This window comes from Ptychodera flava, chromosome 19 (assembly GCF_041260155.1).
Source record: "Ptychodera flava strain L36383 chromosome 19, AS_Pfla_20210202, whole genome shotgun sequence".
Taxonomy (NCBI): Eukaryota; Metazoa; Hemichordata; class Enteropneusta; family Ptychoderidae; genus Ptychodera; species Ptychodera flava.
In genome coordinates, this window is record NC_091946.1 from 20622690 (window position 1) to 20643213 (window position 20524).

General features: G+C 40.0%; 1 protein-coding gene across 8 annotated transcripts in view; it reads right to left on the minus strand.

Moving 5' to 3' along the window:
- LOC139118846 (guanylate cyclase soluble subunit beta-2-like) overlaps nt 1-20524 on the minus strand; it is a 79406-nt gene that overhangs the window by 14628 nt on the left and 44254 nt on the right. For 4 of the 8 annotated variants that reach the window (XM_070682354.1, XM_070682353.1, XM_070682356.1 and 1 more), the window contains exons 1-3: nt 18935-19111; nt 18678-18751; nt 2683-2777 (exon numbers count right to left, since the gene is read on the minus strand). In XM_070682354.1, the coding sequence (XP_070538455.1) occupies nt 2683-2777; nt 18678-18751; nt 18935-18937 (172 nt within the window). In that variant the 5' untranslated portion in view covers nt 18938-19111. Of the gene's footprint in view, nt 1-2682; nt 2778-18677; nt 18752-18934; nt 19123-20524 lie in introns of those variants that run through there. The other 4 variants (XM_070682352.1, XM_070682351.1, XM_070682357.1 and 1 more) reach the window with 3 other exon arrangements.

Consider the following 20524-nt stretch of genomic DNA (forward strand, 5'->3'; position numbering starts at 1 on the left):
CTAAATTACAAGAGGTTTGTATCAACGTCCTTTTCCAGTTGAGGAATGGCTGTGCTGGTACCTGCCGCCCCCAATCATGTATGTCCTGACGAGTGTTCTGGTCATAGGGTACATGGCAACACTGCAGTGTTTATCGAAGATACCCTTTACTTCGCTGACTTATCCATAGACAATATTTATCTGTCTTAAACTTGATTGACCGTTTTTAAATTTCGTGAAACGATCACTAGTAATCACGCAGTGAAAATCAGTCGGGATATACACTGCGCTATTCCTTTCAACAGTCAATCGAGAAGCGGTGTAAAACGCTCGAGTATTTTCTCCACTGGGGGTAGGGGTTCTCATTATGCAAAGCGTTCCGTTTACCTAACTATTTATTGCCAACTAAAAGTATTGATTTGGCCTCAGGCGGAAAGGTGCCCATTGCATATCGACAGGTTTAAGCTGGATTCCTGCCAAGCTAATTTATTCTGCCGACAGAGGGCGTGGTAACGGGACAAAATCTCTTCTGACATGAGATGGATGTTGACGCCTTCCATCTACCTGAATGAAATGCCAACAACAACAACAGATTAGTTCATTTATTCCAGTTCCGACGACAGAGGGGGCATTGTATTGTTCGTCATGAATAGAGAACGAACTTCAACACTGCCAATACTAAAGAGGGCTGACCATAGGAAATGGAGTGTCCATTATTTCCTGCCTACCAACGCAAGGTCCTTGAAGAGTTGACAAATGCGACGATGAAATGTCAGTTCTGGATGTTTCTCACTGCTGAGGTTGTGGTGTGATTTGAACATGGCAACCGCCGGTCGTTGAACCAGAATAAAATTAAACAACATTCGATACTCCCGTGTATTACACAAAAGGAGAGAGCAAAGACGATTTCTAATTATATGTCATGTGAAGAAGACCTGGTCCCTTCGTTGCCATGAATTTGTGTCATTTTTCACTTGATCGTTCATTTAAACATGTATATTTTGTTTTTGATGCATTTGCACTTTGAAATTTTTTAAACGACAAGAATATGTTGATTATGATTGAGGAAATTTGACAGTTACCGTAGAGATGTACTTCGATATGCATCAACTTGGTACTTAAGTCGTGCTTTAAAACGATGTTATCTATGACTCAATAATTTTTACAGCGCTGCAGTGGCGTTTCTGAGTATAGTTTGTTGAGATGAGAACTTCTCGCTAGGCACGAGAGTTCGCGCGGTACCACGTGGCTGTGATATTTTGAACATTATTTATAGTCACACAAAATGAAGGCATTTTATCTGTAGTGTTGACGACTGCAAAAAATCACGTATCAAGCGAAACCAGACGTACACTCAGATCTCGAATTTAATCATACGGCTAGAAGTAAGTCTCGCGAGATCTCCCGATAGTATGACGAAATAGTCAACACGGGACCAACGTAGAATGGTGGATTGCGCTTTTGGAGTTTACACTGACCCATTCTATACGCCTTGCATCACCACCCACCACTATATTTGTCTACTTCATGAGACATTTTCTTGTGTAATAAATATGGTCGTGCTGATTTCTTTAGAGAGGTGGTATATGTATTACACTTTGTAGAGTGATTGCGAGATATCACGAGACTTTGATGATAAAGCAGTCGGTTGCCAAATAGAACCGTAAAAGTGGTAAACTTTTGAGATAGCAGTATGTGTACATTTTAACTCAAATTGTTACGATGCGTGCATTCCGCAACCCGGTAGATATATGGCCGTTTGTCCTATTGTGTCGGTCAGCTTAATTCTCATAAAATCTCGCACATCATAGTCAGTAACAGGAAATGGTACATTAAATTACCTTGTATCATCCGATAAAAAATTGTTCCAATATCATATAAGCTGTCGTGAATATCATTGGCAGTGTACGTGCGACCAACAGATTTGGCAATACGCGCTGGGTTATTGAAAGGTTTTGCTCGTACTTTGCTTCAGGAACTCTAGATAGTTCTCTTTCATCATCAACAGTAAAATCTAGGAGTACGGTCGAAATTTTAGCGCAGTACAAAAAGTGACCCGAAGTCGTCGCATTAAATTGCGGCTTCGGAAGGAAGGACAGATACCTTGTAGTGACGTTGTCTGAAACTTTGGACAGATATCTTCGAGTTTGTTGTCGTTCAGAAGAAAGACGGTATTAAAGGTACACTGTCACCTGTTCCAATTTTGCCACAGTCACCATGGAAAGAGAAAATCTAATCAACCACAGATTTTAAGCGGGTGGACAATTTTTAAAAACAGCGCCCTCACATGGACATTTTGAATACCAAGGAACGCCCCTTTGACCATAAATCGGCATATTTAGATTACAGGTGACTGTATACCTTTAACTCATAATGAGAGAAAATTCATAGAGGCTACGTCGATTTGGGGAGAAAGCCCAGATAAAGTCGTATTTGGGGTATACACAAACAGATTGCGTCATCAGAAAGGATTATCCGAGATATTTGGAAGAAATGTGTAAAAGTGACGTCGTAAAGAGAAGTAAATCTATTGGAAGAGGAGCGGCATGGCTAGGTCACGTGATTTGTTTGAAGGGTAAAAAAATATGCACTCAATAATCCATTGGCCGTGGAGATGCTTAGGAATACGGGTTACACAGGACTAACCGTGTTAAGACACTGTTGAGGGTGTTACCTGGAGATGACAAACACCAAGGTACTTACACGAAACTTCTGAGGCGGCCTTGACAAGCCGTAAGGTGACGTCATCTTCGTAGCAATCGTAAGAGATAAAGGCATCGTCCACTTTGGCTTTCTTCCTGTTGGGAGAAAGGACATTTCTGTGAGATTCCAGTTTCCAAAATCACGAAGAGCTCTCCGCTCTTGTTGAATTGGTATCACATGAATGTGTACACGTCAAGGTTATACTTCTTAATACAAGTGACTTCTTAAACTCCTTTTCCGCACCGAGTTATAAGGCTTTGCACTCGCATGATTTTCCAGCGGCTGCAGGCAACGATGACTCATCATTTCTTGTGCGCACGCAAGAATTCTGTCTTCCTATTTCCAAAATAAGATATAAGCCGCTGCCCTGGCGACAGAAATGCCATTTCGACCTGACAAGATATCGTATTTTTAATTAGAATAAAAAGCTGGAAAATGTCTCAAAAGTTACAGTTAATAAGGCGTTTCGTAACAGAATTTATTTTAGGGAACGTTGCAATTACATTATTATGTATGTTTGTTCTACATGTGTACAAATACAGTATTCACACTGCTATTTACTATATTGTAGCCACTATGTATTCATTACATAATAACCAAATTATTTTACTATTTACAGAGGGATGCTGTGAAATTATATTGACTCATTGCTGTCGTTCGACGCAGTGGAAATATTGTCTCTCAGATTACCAGATTTCCCTGCATTTCCGGCAATCACGCTCAAAACTTTGTGAACGATGCAGGTAGTTGCGATTTGCTCGTTCAGTTCATCTTGTAGTTACATCGATGGGAAGGACACGAAAACCTGTGTTTGAATTATACGAATGTCACAAATGGGTGACGTCGCCTTCTTCTCGTTTCGTCAGGCGTTGTCATGCACGCTCTGTGCATCTGTTGCAGCACCGGCTGCAGTGACATTTTGAGAAGCGTTTCAGTGTATTGTGGCGGTATCGTGTGTCTGGAAGGCAATGCCTCGGGATATTTAACGTGTGTTTACTCAATATCCGTTGGCGACGCAAACCAGACGCACACAAACAGCTCATATCGACCAGACTCCAGTGTACCCAACTCAAGCAAATTACAAGCAACTTCGACCTTTCCAAAAAGAATACGCCATCTATTAGTTTTACCTATATGAGAGTTTATTTGCAGTTTTCTTGAATTTCTTACCTCCATCTCTCTAATGGACTTCCATTCTGAGCTTTCCTATTCATTTGTCTGCCGCGGAAATTTACCCCGTTTGCTCAAATGTGTACTCTAGAGGTCAGCGAGGTCACTAGAAACATGTAGAACTCTTTGACATCGTGAGTACCAGCATCGAGCGGGACTGAATTCGACGATAGTGGATAATGGGTATCAGTTACACCGAGAAAAGCGTTGAAGGGTTCCAGCCCTCATTAAAGCTGGCTCCTTGAAAGTTTATACCCAGCAACTGTCCAAACTTGCCAGGTAAACGTGTATGCTGGTTTACACGGGACAAATAGCACTGGAGATGATACGCTATGTTCGTAATTTATAGTGGAGACGGCCATGCAATTCTGGATGTCAGGCTTTTTGTTTATTTACTTGCTCGCCATGGTAAGTTTTGTGTACATTTTGTTACCTAGAGGCAGAATGTGCCTCGGAGACAGATATTTGAACTTTCAAACTTTTAGGCCAAGTAAAATAAAAAGTTTGTTTCTCATCCTAGACATATTGCAAAAATGATGCGGTGACGCGGTTTTTTTTCTTTCTTCTCAATTTTTTTTATTTTCAACCGAGATATACGCGCAAAAACCATGAAAACAACATAGGAATGAATGCAGAGATAAATGCACAGCAGTGTTGCTTTAGTATTTTTGTATAGCAACAGTTCTGTGGTTTGACTTTTGGTGCAGCAATGCACAGTTTTGACGGCTTAATATAACAGTGACATATGTGTACAGTTCTAAATGAAATGTCAGTGTCAGTTATTTTGTTTGCAGTTCTGTTTTATACCGCACTGTGTTTTGCACTATCGTCGCGTATTTTTGCGGTTCTTTTCACTTTATTTCCTCATAAGCAGAAAAGCAGGTTGACGCGGTGGATCTGAATTGACACGCACCAGGATGAGAAACAAACTTTTTTATTTTTCTTGGCCTTACAGTACATTTTTATATACCACTTGTAGGGTTCATTTTAAAGTTCACCAAGTAATAAAATTTTACCGAGTTATTTTTTGTGAAAATATATAATTTAATTTGTCCCAAAGTTAACACAAGGACGGCGGCTGCGGCCATTTTTAATGTCAATTGTCGGAAATATTGGGTAATTAGCGCCGTAACCCCTTATTTTTATCCTTGAATTGGAAAGGGAATGGTTTTAACTTCCCTTGTGAAATATTCGAGCGAATATTTAAATATTTCAATTTCGAGGCGAGTACTGTAATAATTTCAATCTGTTTCGTGTAGTAAGGGCATATCAACTTTGGCAAGTCTCTGAAGTTTGCTTGATGGAAAGTATGTACCATGCACTGATGCGGGGCGCGTGTAGTAGCACTTCCATGCTATTTGGTTGCGTATCGTATGAATGCACATTACGACTGCACATCTTATCTCGGGGTCACAGCTGCCGTCCCTTGAAAATGCAAGGAACACACTTTTTGTTGGCACAAGGTCGGAGAATGCGACGAAATACGATCTGTCTAGCCCGGAACGGAAAAAATCGAAGGGGTATTTACAGTCAAATTGGCTCGGTACAAATCACATGCAACTAGCGAATTTAATTTCTTAAATGGGCATATAAATTTTAGTAATATTGAGTGGGCTGACTATTATGAGTATAATCAATGGTAAAAGCATTCACAGAGCAATCGAACTTCTGAAAAAATAGTATATCGAAGCCGGAATGGCAACTTAAGTGATTTTAAAGATTACAGAAAACGCATAGAAACGAACATTGTAAGCTTTCTGAAAGTGGCAAATGCTGTAATTTTCGATAACATTTTCACCTGCGTCCAAAATCAAGTAACTGTAGGTTTGACTTTCTTCTCTTGCGACAGCCCAAAGTGTACATTGTCGAAATGCAAGATATTGTCCTTGCTTACTTTACACATTTGTTCGATGTGTATCTTTATATTTGATAATCTAGTCCGGACTATGTATACAAGCGAGTTGTCTACAATAGCATTCGACATAGTATAGCGATATGGCTTGTCCGTGCTTTGGTAAGTAGAAACCGTCGGCGGTTTTGTATCTGCGCAGCGGCTGTTTTACTTGAAAGATCTAAATTTCCCGATATCGACTCGACTCAGTTAGAATCGAACAGAACCCTGTAGTAAAACCCTGGAATAAGAAGACACATGGAATGTTAGTTCTTCTTATTTCGCCTGGATCATAAATCATCGGTGCCATAAACGGATAGAAAACGTGTCATCTTGCTCACGAAATAATAAATGTGTTAGCCTCATCGCTCATTTTTTTTTATGAGCACACCCTTTGTCAACCCTCATTTCTTATTAATCTAATAGGGATAGTATTTCAGTGCGTAAAATATTGGACTCTGGGGGATTTGTAAGTTTCAGTATAGTTTAATATCTAAATTAATATATGGTATAATGATATTTTTCGGTAAATTAAGAACACGAAACATTGGTCAGGCGTTAAAAACATATTTGTAGTGTAAAATAAATATGAGTGAAACGCAAAAACGATGAAAACATCACACTCGGAGGTATATATAGTTCATCGAAAACAAGGGAGGTCTTAGGAGCACGTACAACCACTCTAGATCTTGTCTAGTTCATAATTATTTTTACTTTGCTTGAGATCACGATGATCGTCTGCATGCTGAAAACTATTCGTAAAATATTGGCCTATTCATGAGGACCGCGTGCACTGATTTAGGCATTTCTCACAAACAAATTACCCAACGTTTACTGATATTTGAAGTTCGAAATGGCCGCTAATCCCTGTGTTAATTCTATGGGGAAAATAAAATTTCTATCTTCGAAAACTAAGTCGGTATGTTTTTTACTCCAAGAGCTTTAAAATAAGCCCCCACAAGTGGTAGACTAGAAAAATAGTGGAAACATTTAAGGGTCCGATTATCTGTCATGGTCCCTGAGGTGGATTCTACCTTCACTATAAAGTTTTTTACGATTCTCTTCATACATTTTTCCCCTTCTAAGCGCAACTTTTATGCTAGCTCATTAACACAGCTCTGTATGGGAGTTTGAAATGTGCACCTGGAGACCTAATGCTATTACATGTAGACCAGACCCGGACTTGATTCGTTTTGATGGCGCGCTTATTTACTATATGTATGCCTCTACAGAGATCTCATACACCACCTAAAACCCATTCTTCACCCTTGGCCAGCCTCTGCACTTAGAACCAAAAATTCGATAACTGTCTTCAACTAAAATAATTCACTTGGGGCAACAACAACACTGTCCTCTAGAGGAAGTCTCCTGTTGCACCCGTTGGAAGTAGTGCAGCGCTGTGTCAAAGTGCAATTTGACGCTCGGCGTGGTTCATAGTTATCTTAGTTTAAGCTTCCATCGATTTACAGTCAACGGCGGGTTTTTTTTTCGTTTGATTTGATCAGGTCCTGGTTGTTGTCGTAACCATTTACTATCCATCAACCAAACTCTTCACTTTGTCACTCGCAATCCTTAGTTTATATTTTTCATTTCGCCTAGCAAATCATCAGGGCTTCTCTCAGGAGATATATCTCGTTTGGTCTCTGACAATAATTTCGTCTTTTACTGATTCGCAATGATCTCATTCATAGTCCACATTGTTTCCTGGGACAGACGACATTATATTAACGTTTGTGTGTATTCGTTGTCTCCAAGTACTATACTTCCATTTCTATGCAAACGCCGATTGCATGAAACAAGTGCATGTAATCTTGTCGGGCATTTTTGAGGAGGGGGGAATGCGATCCTCATCTGGTATTTGCTGGGGCCTAGGGGGTGGAACACACCCTTCCCAGGGTGCAGTTCGTATTGCTGATGGAATGTTTGCTTTCTCATCACGCGTGATAACGGCATCTGATCACAACTAAAAGATATTGCTTTTGTCATTTACTATTTTCCATTTTCCAGTTGACTAAGTTCCCGATTGGCCCTATGTAGTCTCTCCAGGCGAACTTACATGCACACAAAGGTTCCAGTCTACAACTGACATTGTGTGCGTCGCAAAGCAGTTCTGAATGTCAAGCATGGTTTCATTTGCACGAACACTTAATCAGGAGGTCGTGAAAACACAAAACACAGCGATCTAAAATTAGAAATTAAATTTTGCCCGTTCAACCGTTATATTTCGTTCAACAAAATTTGTATTTTGCATGTAGTCTCCCAACTCAGCTCGATATCTAATGTCGCAACCAATGTTTTGAGTTGGATGAATATTAACAGGCAGACAGACGATGCAGTAATTCGTCATCCTCCCACCTACATGTAGATGCGCTTGGTTGAACATTTCACCTCGGCATGCTTGCCTGAGAAAAGTACATCAACTTTTAGGAAGTCAAATACGATCCCCGTGGCGCCATTCTCGGGACATAAAACCGCAAGTCATTAAACTCTATCATTCCCTTTTTGTGTGGACAATATTTTATGTGAAAATCTGTCAATAGAACTAACACCACAATGTAGACGGTGTTTTCGTTACAGGATCTACATTCATGTGTTTACGTTTTGTGTATGGTAGTCATAGAGACGAGACACAAGCGCGATTGTAACACTGGGGAAATATTTCAGCACGTGGTATTTGCGTTCACCGTGTCGTGATCCTCCTTTGTCTTACAACTTTATCAGACCCATCACCGCAGAATGCTTAAATTCTTTAAACGTTGTCAATTTCAATTTCAATCTGCCATTCATAGGAGAAAGTTCTGAATCAATCCTTGCTAGTCTCCATTGCCTGTCTTTGGTCTGCAACCTCTTCGGTCCTTCAATTGTCTCCAACATACACCTTTATGGCCTTGATTCAGAGGTCGGAGCTAAATACCTCTCAATATCTCTCAAGTATTGACCTTCCACGTGCAAGCGTTGATGCCAACTTTACAATTAGCTATTGCCGTCTACTGTATCTCATTGTGTGTCAGCGACAAGCACATCTGGACTACAAATACAGACAGCGAGGCAGGCAGACATACTGATAGATATATAGATAGATAGATAGATTGACAGATAGACAGACAGATAGATAGATAGACAGATAGATAGATAGATAGATAGATAGATGGATAGACAGACAGACAGACAGACAGACAGACAGACAGACAGACAGACAGACAGACAGACAGACATACATACATACATACATACATACATACATACATACATACATACATACATACATACATACATACATACATACATACATACATACATACGGTACGCATAAGCCAGAGGCAAAGCGGCCGAAAGGCGTTGAAATACACGACTCCCTACAGGCAAAATTAATAAAATTGTAAACAAAATGCTAACTTCCAATCGACCCCGACCCCTTCACTTCCTATGGTCAATTTATGAGCCGTTTCTCGCATGATTGAATCCTCCTAAGAAACGAGTCTTAAAGCTCTGTCAAGTGGTGTTTTGTTTGCCAGGTGTGTAACGAAAACGATATACACTGACTTCACGATGACAACGCACCAAAACACAGCTTAAAAACAGATCAGCTGAAAGCAGGCACATTTATCAAGATTGTTCTACAGTCAATCGTCGCGAGCTAAATAGGGTTTGCCTTGTTGACGTGGGCGGCTATCGGGTCTGTCACCCTCAACAGACATAGAATATCGAACAATATCATCCCAGTATGTTTTCTCTGACTCGTCTGACGTATAGCGCACATGTATTAAATGACTTCCCATAGTTCCCTGGAGTGTCTTTCCCCCTTTGAAGTACCCGGATCGACAGATAGTCTGACGGGGCCAAACGACATACAGCATTCCGTTGAATCATAGACAGTCTATGGTTGAATCGATGAAATTGTACAGTAACAATTATATTCGATGACAGCGTTGGGTCATCGTTTTGAAGTTTATTCAATAGGCGGTTGAACGCGCTTTTAACAGACGTAACAGAGGCTTGAAGTTATTCAATATATTTCTTTGGTGAATGGGACGCTTACGCCCACTAATACGGGACTAAAGACACCTGGAACAAGCGTATGACAAGAGGAGCCTGTGTTTAGGCATTGGGTTTACCTCTTTTTCGATTATCGTGCGCAAACTCGCTCTGAATTTAACTATATGTCATAGATGCGCCAAGGAAACCGTGTACACATGCATGACATTCAATCAGCTGATCAGATTTTTTTTTTGAAATGACATTGTTTGTTGTTCAAAAACCTGCGAGCAGTTTAAAAGTGCAACGACCTACTTGAGGAGTTTATGTTTGAGAGACGCTGAAAAATCGTAATTTCAGATTTTTCAAAATTCTATACCTCCGTTCAGGGGTTAGAGGTCAAAGGTAATGAGTTTCGTTTGCCGTTCGCGTTTTAATTATCCGGGATTGTGTAGGACCTATGTCAACAGGTAGCGTGCGTGGAATCAGGCGACACAGAAACGATAAACATGACAAATGATCTTAAAAGCAGTCCATTGATGACACTCACCTCTGACAAACCATAGTGCTGAAAAGACTCTTACAGAAAACACCGCCTCTGCTGGGCGATATACTATTTTCTCTGCCTGATATACGGCTGTGTTATATGGGGCATGGGTCACCGCTATTATCTGTGTTAAACGGTCCTTTATCTTTTCATCGGAAGGAAATAATTCACCCGATCGTCAATTAATTCATATTCATTATCATGTCAAGGGCACGGCTTGCAATTTCACAGCGGTGTGATATGTGTTCATCGCAATGGAAAATATACCCCGCGTGTTGAGTACTTGAATCGGCTTGTCAGCAATTTTCACCGATTCTGTTGACATTTATGTATGCTGTTTGGAGACTCCTACTAAAACACAAAGATTGCAAACACACGCTGTCACCTCTTTTGATATTTAGCTCCGATCGATTTGAGCAACGTCCTGAAAGCTTAAATATTTACACGATTCTAGTGCCAAGCTATATGGTTTCCATAGCAATATTAATCTCAAAGAAATATACACAGACTTGCCGTTGCACTTATTTAACAAAGAAAGTAGGGATGAACATGAGTATTTTCATTATTTACATAGAGGTGTACCCCGAAATATGGCTTCCTAAGATGGAAAAGTTGAACGTAGTAACACAAAAGCAGCCGGCAGACTGATCCCACCGTATCAAGGCTGAAACAGCTGTAAGTTGTGATGCATTTTCCGGTATTTTTCTGTCGTCTGAGAGCTAGATAGTTTCCTCTCCTGCATCCAAAATCATTTCAAACTGCCTCGGGTTAATAAGGCAGAAAGCGCCCCAAAGACCGGTTTTCGGACTCTCAAACATTTACAATATTCTTTTGGCGTACCACTTGTGGGGCTCTTTTTTTAAGCTCTCGGAGTAAGTAAAGTTTCCATCGGCTTAGTTCTGTGAAAATAGGGACATTTATCTTCCCCATAGAGATAAAACAGGGATGGCGGCCATTTTGAATGTCAAATTTCGGGGAATATTGGGTAATTTGTTTCTCTATAGTACCAACATTTACACGGTGACCCCCCCCCCCCCGATTTTAATGCTCGATTTCTAAGGAGAACGGTTGAAAGTTTGCTTGAGAAAAATTCGAGCAAAGTTTAAGTCTTTCAGTTTTGAGGCGCATACTACCTTAAACTTGTCAATGTTCGATGTTGCTGTTAATCAAAGAGAACTTTGTATTCAAATTCTTTCACGAAAAAACAACAATAAAACGTATGCTTGTTTTCTAAAATAAATATAATTCAACCGATGTTACAGCTACTGTCCCGAGAAAGAAAATATGAAAATTTTAGCTCACTCTTTCCTACAGAAAACTCCAAAGCACAGTCCTATTCTCAAGTAAAAAACGGGGTTTGTCGTGCAAACTTTAGACTCAGGGAAACAAATTACCTCTAAAATTTCCGATCTTTAAAATAAAAAGATGGGCGCCTCACCCAAACTTAACCCTGTGAGGAAAAAATAGTTTCGATGTTAACAACAGACTGAAAACTCCATTTATTCTGAAATGAGTCCACAAAAGCCGAAGACAAGAATAGAATTGTAAATAATTTGGGGTTCTGAAAAACTATCCCCGAGGCCCATTCTACTTAAATCAAACAATTCTGCAGTGTAGCCCATTGTAACTCCACTGTTGTGCATTGAAGTTTTGATGGCAATGTTTGATAAAGGCAGTACAAATGTAAATTTGCTCCATGTTGACCACATCGATAGGTCACTCAGATTGGCGATGTCATCAGTGACGCAGCTAATTGCTTTATAAGGTAGAACGCGCCTCGGGGACAGATAGTCGGACGGCTCAAATTTCTACAATTCTATTCTGATCTATCACTTGTAGGTGCTCATTTTAAAGCTCTTGGAGGTAGAAAATCCAAAATTTAAGGGACCGCTGCACCAAACACAGCGTTTACTGCACAAAATCTTTTTTTGCAAATATCCATTCAAATTTAATCAATTTGTTAACCCAAGATTAAAATATTGGTGGGATTCCCTTTTAGCCTGTAAAGCAGTCGTAAGTTGCTTGATAAATTAGTGTTAATGTATGCAAATTTATGCATATCACACGATTTCCCTGCTTCTCTTTTCTCCTAATTTCAAGATTTCCAAAGAATTGAACTCTACTCTGGCTTGGTCAACTTTTCTGACATTTTCACAATACGTTTTTTAAATGCTATATTACAGAACGACAATTTTGTTTTGCAATACAATTCTTACATTTTGAACAGGAGGCATTTTAATTTTGCTAATCATGTTTTAATCACTTTTTTTAGTGTCAGACTTTCAGCCCATGCCATTTTAGAATGAGGATAGATAATGCAAAATAAAATAGTCGTTTTTATTCTACATATACTCTTGTTTCAAGTGAAATATTACACTTTAGAAAATAGTATCAAGTTTCTGGCTCGATTAATTTTTATCATTAATCCCAAAATTGAGGTTTTTACACATAATTTTCGCTCCACGGACGGGTAGCGCTAAGCTGTTGCCGTAAAGAGTCACGTGGTTTACGACGATGGGACACAACACCGTGTTAGAGTCTTGAACTCACCATCCTTCTATCGTGAGAGTGGTACCATAACACTGCCCCACGGTGCCTCCACAAGTTGGATAGCAGGGAAACATGATAGTTGTAGTCAAACAAGAAAGTGTATTTTACAAACAAACAAACTATGGTGATAAATCAAGAGCTAGAGTTAGTGCAGCTATGAAATATCTGGGTTGCCAGATGAGCGACTGGACAATTAAAAAGGTCGGAACTATTTTTGAACAACTATATGTAATCAAATGCGAGTTTACCTTTTCTACTTCTTTTTTTACATCAAAATGGTTGTATTTACCAAAAATAAAAATAGCGTGCCATTTGTGACTCTGTCTCCGCAGAAATGAGTTTTGCAGGTTTGAAAAATATGTTTCACCTAATTCAAATATCCCATAAAGATTCTGATTGTGTTTTTGAACACATGTCACGAGGAAAATGTCAACAGATTTCTGCATATAATGCACTTTTCAATTTTGTGGGGGAAACGAATTTTTTTCTTGTCTGTCTGTCTCTCTGTCTGTCTGTCTGTCTGTCTTAAGGTTATCATGGCTAACCGTACAAAGATTGGTAGAAAGGACCGTCTTGGCAACATGTCAGTGGACCCGAAGAATTCCGTATTCTCTCGAGTTGGACGGCAATAACAACAAACAGCAGAGCTGTATGTCCTTGAGGGTTTTATTCTTTGCTGTTTTCAACCGACAAAATTAATATTGACTGCATTCGTTAGGAGATGGGCTGCTTGTGGCTAATATTGATGCCGTGAATTGAAACTTGTTTTTTGATGTCATTCGACCAGGGATAACCCTTTGAATGCTGTAATTTTTCCCACTAAAATTTAAATGCAACATTTTGCAAATTTTTATGAACTTTTGTGAAATTTGTTTGATAATTTTGAACCCGATGGACATTACATTTCATTGGCTACATTTTGTTATCAAAATTTTGGCAAAAACTTGAAAAAAAATTGACTAGGGTGTAATTTATAAAGGTGACCAAAATCGACTTTGGCGCTCAGGGGTTTAATAACGCATTATTGTTTTCAAAAGTCGATCATTCATAAATAGTTCTGAGCTAGGTAAGTCTGCTCGAGACAGTTAGGCCTACTTCTTTAAAGCGCCACTGGCCCTTTCACGTGTATTTTTATTGCTTTTGGTCTACCCGTGGAGTACATTTCGTTGTCCTACTTAGTCAATCATGTTGAAAACCCCATTGTTAATCTTATTAGCTCAGCCTGGACAAGTAATATGTCCAACTTTCGTCATTCAAATTAAATATTCATCTCACAACGGTAACAATGTGAAAGCAATACACTGCACTATGTTGACAGCGAAAATGCTTTTGTACTTCGGCATCATACGCTGAATAGAACATAGAGAAAATGTATTTATCTTACGGAACGAAAGCAATGAAAAAGTATTATCAATCCCACGGCTAATGTCTCCTAAAAAATTGATAAATCATGAGAAAGCTAGGCGACAGGGGCAATAAAACAAGGAGAGACGAATAGAAATTGTTTGTCGCTATTGTTCGAAGAGTCATCGAGGCATAGCTCTGCAATTTTCGGTCGTGTTCGTCTTAACACAGAGATACTTGCAGTTGTCGCGATTTCTCGCACATGAAATACGACAACGTTGTGCGAGAAATCGCGACAACTGTCCACAAATTCGTGAACTACTGGCTCACGGCCGTTTCAAAAATCTCAAACTCAGAGCGCCATGCGATGTCTCCGTTAAATGTCTTTCCATACTCTACACTCATCAAATGAGACGCCGCCTCTGAGGTATCGGTATAGATTTCTTGCTAAGCAGCGATTGAAGATAATTGTTAAGCTTGTTCCTTTTCCAATTCTCGATCGTTGTCTAAATTAGGCCACTGAAAATGGCAGCGAGCTCACCCATTGCCAGGTAATTTTCCAAACGTCCTCAAGTTCAATGGTCATTACCGAGCCGAACCACTTAGGAAATTTAATCAAGCGGTGTCGATTTTAGACCAACAAACCCGGGAAATCGATTTGCCGTGCTGGAAGACATCGTTATTTGAAGAGCAAGCAAGACGGTGGGGGTTTTCATAACGGTGTACCGCTACGCAGTCATGGTACAGTGAATCCGGATGACCTTTCATACAAACTCCCTCCATTTCACTGTGCATGCCATGACAATGGCAAACAAGCGGGGAGCTGAAAACAAACCTTTGACCTCGACTGCAGTCTTTTATGTCCCCCTCCTCAAAATCAAGAGAGTTTGTCACCAGGTGCATTTTTAAGGGTTTTGACTCTTCATCTGACCCAGTGAACAGCAGACACACCACGGACCATAATGAACGACTTCGGCACTGTTTACATGCGGCGTGTTCCAATGACACGCGGGACCTCGATATATCACAACTGTGGATAGTCTTGTGACAATTCGAACCTCCACAACAAACTGTAAAGTTCATGCAATTCACCATTATCCACTTCATGCCTTCATTTTTCCTTCCCTTTCTTTATTTCATATTTTTTCTTAACGACACCTAATTTGAAATATTTACGACATGCACTCCTCAATAAGACATCGCGAAATAATCTTTTAGGAACGTTACTTGGTTAGCGTGCTCCTTTCATCACCCATCTCTGAGTATAAATATGTTTTCCCGTGCAAGCAAAGAAGAGATCCCATCAAAACAAAAGGCCAAGCCATGGCTGAGTTCAATCTTCGAAAAGAAGATAAGAACATTGCGGTCATATTTCTGAATGTTAGAACATTTATCATCAGTTATGAAAACCCATTGCGTAATCAAGGTATGATAATTGTCGGCTCATTGACTTTCAGTTGTGGTTTTATTGGAATTTTGCACACGCAGCTAGACAGTGGGTCAGATTATTGAGGAGAAAGGGCATTAACGTCTTAAAAGTGTCATTTTCACTGAATTCAAATGTCAGCACATCACCGGCGATAACTTGCTTTCGCATTGTCTCATGAAACGCTTAATTCACAAATTTTGCGCCAAACACGCTCCTAACATTTTGTGTGTCGTTTAATTTTATGGATAATTCTGCTTAGATTTTGAGAAGAATGGGAGAGTGAATACCTGCTTAGATACTAAGATACTATAATTGCCGTTGATTTATACCGGTATGTACACTTCTGTGGTGATACATATTTTGAAATTCTCACAAATGGAATAATCCCCCCTTTCTCGTGCGGCACACGATTTATATCAATATGATTTCACAGCAAACAATACGTCAAAGCACGCTTCACATTACGCCGTCGCGTTTTGTATCAGAATAAACAAAGCGTACGATTGAAAGCGTACGACGTCACAGCCCACAGAACAAACATTAATTATAGTCATTAGTAACTGTTGAGGCTCCTCAGTGTTTCGTGGCTTTTGTGCAATAATACTGCCATTAGATGTGTTTCAATTCTACTTTATCCTGCTTCCATTCTTTTATGAAGACGGACACCCTGGAACAAATAATTTTACCCTTAAAAGTGTTTCGATCCAGCAGTCTTTTCTGATGCGCCTATTGAAGTGTAGAAAAATGACTGGGCACTCAGGGAGTTACCGAAGTCCTAGGAAATTGTGCAAATTACTTGTAAGTAGTATGAGAATATCTCAATCCAGTATTTGTGACCATCGAGCACTTTGAGTTGTAGACCGTAGTGCAACTGTCAGCTCCCGGGGAATGTATCTCCCACCCTAAGGAGGTACATATTAATTTCGGATCATAAGCTTGGCATTGTTTCCATGCGAAAAGGAACTGGTGGCAAAAAAAAACCGCTTTGAGGTATTTCCTATCAACTTCCCTGAAATTCTAACCAGCAAAGATCTGTTGGATATGTTTCTAATTAGCTAACTACATGGTAGGTTTGTGCTTGAAACGAGAATATCTTTTTGGTGTTTTTTTTTTCTATCAGAACAAACTACAAGTCGAAAATTGACTTGTAGACCATGACTTCTTTTTTTTTACTCGATCCATCATCCAACAGACGAACCCAATTACAGGATGAGGTACCCATAACCCACTACCCAGTGGAGCGATAAGGAGTGAAGTGCCTTGCTCAGGGGCACAACACCGTGCTGGAGTCTCGAACTCACCATCCTTCGACAGTGAGTCCGTTCTTACTCTGGCCCCTCCGGGTCTCGAACGTGTGTGTCACATCACACGTCGCTGTACTTAAGGTATTACGTGCCTCGAAAATGAAAGACTTAAACTTTTGCTCGAACTTTCCGCAAGGAAACTTTCAATAATTCTCTTTAAAATTGAAAATTAAAAATCAGGGATAAGCGTGCAAAGCTTGGCACAAGAAAAACAAATTACCTAGCATTTAGTACCAAGATTGAAATTCAAAATGCAAAATGGCAGATCTGTGTTAACTCTTTGATGAAAAACTAATACGGTAATTGTTTTCCTACACCAGGAGCTTTAAAATGACCCCACAAGTGGTAGATCATAAAAGAATTGTAAAAATTTGAGAGTACGGGTAACTGTCTCCGAGTCGCATTTAACCATTGAGTTCAGTTGCTGTTTAGTTGTGAGAGCACGGTCAATGTTCATAACATCCTTCCATTTATTATGGAAATGGTGCATTTCCTTTTTGGTTCAGGAGTTTTCTAATTCTATGTCCCCTGTCCTTCTTTTTGAGATATTTCGTGTACTTTTCCTTGCTTTGCAAATTATCAGCTCCCTGTTTTACCCTTGTGTATTATAGCGATAAACATGCAAAGAAAACAAGAAAAGAAAACAAAAAAAGAATATCTGACACATTGAAGACGTTATATCATAGTCATATTGCTTATCCATTCTGTCGCGATCGGTATACGGAGATGTACCGATTTTATCGACAACTCTCTATGCCAGTTTCAGTATTCTCACCGATGTCATTCACTTCCAATATAGGCCAATACAACATTACAAAATTTACCAATAAAATTAGCGATTATGTCCCCTAAAAGTATATGAAATATGTTTAAAATAGCAAAATTTCGACAAATGCATCTTTTTAAGTTCTGTCCATCTGTCTGTTCGTTTGTCTCTGTCTGTCTCTATCTCTCTGTCTTTCTATGTCTCTGTCTGTCTGTCTGTTTCTCTGCCTGTCTCTATCCATCTCTGCCTCTCTCCCTGTGCTCGTTCTTGTCTCTCTGACATTAGAACATATCGCCCGCCACCTAAAATTATTGCAACTCTCCTTCATCGATTAGTGCCAATGTTTCTACATGATATCGGATCTGTTTGACTTAGTTACGAGTAAATGGTGAATGTTTTACACCCCCGAGTAGATGTACTTAAATTGCAGTTTTTCAACGTCTTATGAAGTATCTTGTGCGGATTCATCACCAAGGATTATTCTGAGCACGTCATCCATGTCACAATTCTACTCCTATATTACGTCACATAACCCCCCCCCCAAAAAAAATATACGTTGGTTTTTGAACGGGTCATAAGCATTCGTTATCCTGCTGCCGTATGATGAAAAAGATCGCCCATGATTTCTGTCATGTTTTCGTTGAGTGTCGGTGATGTCCGTCTAACTACAATTGTAGAAATGTACTCTTCCCATACAGCAGCGAAAGCCTTTACGACGATAGAGCGCTTGTGAAAGACACCTTTGAAAACATTGACCTTAAATTCCTCTATACCACGTACAAAAATAGGGGCAAGTCAGTCCGTAGTACGCGATGTTGATTTTTCTTTCATAGGTATCGGACTACGGCTCTCATTCGCGATAATAACGGCATTCAGCTAATTGTTCGACTATATTGTCCCTCTTCTGTGAGTCCTATTTCACTCGCTCTATCTCAAAAGGAGAGAGAAAGAATGAAGCAAAACAAAGGAGTCGGTGAAAATAGCACCAATTGACTGAATGAGCGAATTTTTCTACGCACCTGACTTTCTCCCATGCCGCCTCGCCAAACTTTTCCGTCACCAGCGCTTTGACGCAAAGGTTGATAAAACCGTACTGCGAAAAAAAGGTATCGTTAAATATGATAGTGTTTATGTATGTGAGTTACTGAAAGAAAGATATGCAGGTGTTGTATATGTGAACTGTTTAAAAGGCGCAATTCATGTTCACAGCTGAAAACAACTTTTTACACACAATCTACACCAAAACACAAAAAAATGGACGTATTCTCATACACACCATGACGTATAACTATAGAGATATACGCTTGCTTGGTAGGTTTCTGGCGCCAAGGCGACTAACACGATCTTTACAATGAATTCTCAACGGTTCTCCGCTATGTTCAAAACTGGGCCGACCATGTCTGGGTAGACAGTGAGAGACCTCGCTGTGTGGATGACACGTCGTGTGTGCGATGTGGCGATCACAAAAAGTTGCGCCCATGCATGACGTACTCGGGCGAAACTATTTTCGTAGGGGGGTGGTGCAGGAGAAGGTACGAATCGGGTAGAGGCGGGTCGTGATTGTGTAGAGATACCACTTATCATCAAAGTTTCCGTAGATACTTCATAACTTAAGACGTGATTCTTAAAGAGCAAGCGACAGGAATAAGTTAATGCCACGTAACGACGACGACCAAGCTGGAGCAAATAAATTATAAAACTGACTTTGCTTTGTCTTCGTCGACAGCCACATCGTAGGGCGGAGCTGTGTCCCCCACGCAAACAGTGTACACGACGGTGTTGTTGCCGGACAAAGTTTTGCTTCCATGGGAACGGGTGAACTCCCGTGTCGCATACTTTCTACCGGTGGACAGAGTTACCCGGTGTAACGATTGTTCGCCGCGTTAAAGCTTACCATTGCGTGTGTTTATTGGGCGGGCAGTTTACATATTGATCCAGCGAGGTTACGATCAGACCATCGAAGAAGGATCTCTGTTATACGGGTTATCCACTCACCTTCTCGTATCATGAACATGCATGAGCTAGGTTTTACCACGTTTTTTTATGCTTGCAATTGACTTGGGAGTAATCCCCGGTTAATGAACAAAAACGACGAAAGGAGAAGCCATCTTATTACCGCATTGTTGACACACTGCTCTTCTGAAAGTGCCCGAACCACTTCCTCCGCGATTCGCCGATTCAATTATCTGGAGTGACTCCAGGTCAAGATTTTAGAAGACACAGAAAATCACAAACTTACTTTCACCGATATATCAGCTTTCGATTTTAGCAATTTCGCGCAGCGAAATTTTTCATTTGTTTCGATGAATGTCATGAGTTTTATTGATCAGCAATAATTGAGTGAAATGATTAATTTATAGGTCATTGCTTTTATAACGGGAAGGTAAATAATTAAGTCTAATATTTACAAACCGAATATGAAAATTGAGCCAAAAAAGATATTGTTTCAATGACAGAATCCTTGAAAAGGATGATCAAACTTCAAAACATGATACAAAGGTACTTCAAACCCGATCTTTCAGTTCAGCTTGGTACCTATTGAAACCCTCGAAGAGATTCGCTTTCTCAAGTTAATTTATTTCGAATTTGGCAAAGTCGCCTTTCAATGTGATCTGCATTTACATTATCCTGTGTCCGTTTGGAGAGATTTCGGCTAACGATGCTCGTTCCGTCACGTGACATGACGCGCATCTCCCGCCCTTCGAAACAATTTAGCGTTGGGAAAACACCAAGTGGCGAATATACTTCAAGTAGCACCTTCATTTTGGCGTTTATTTTCAGCCCAAATTCCGTCTTCATTGTCAGCAAGGAGCTATTTCTTTTCAGTGGCCAATATATCGCACATTATCGATTATTAAAGAAGTCT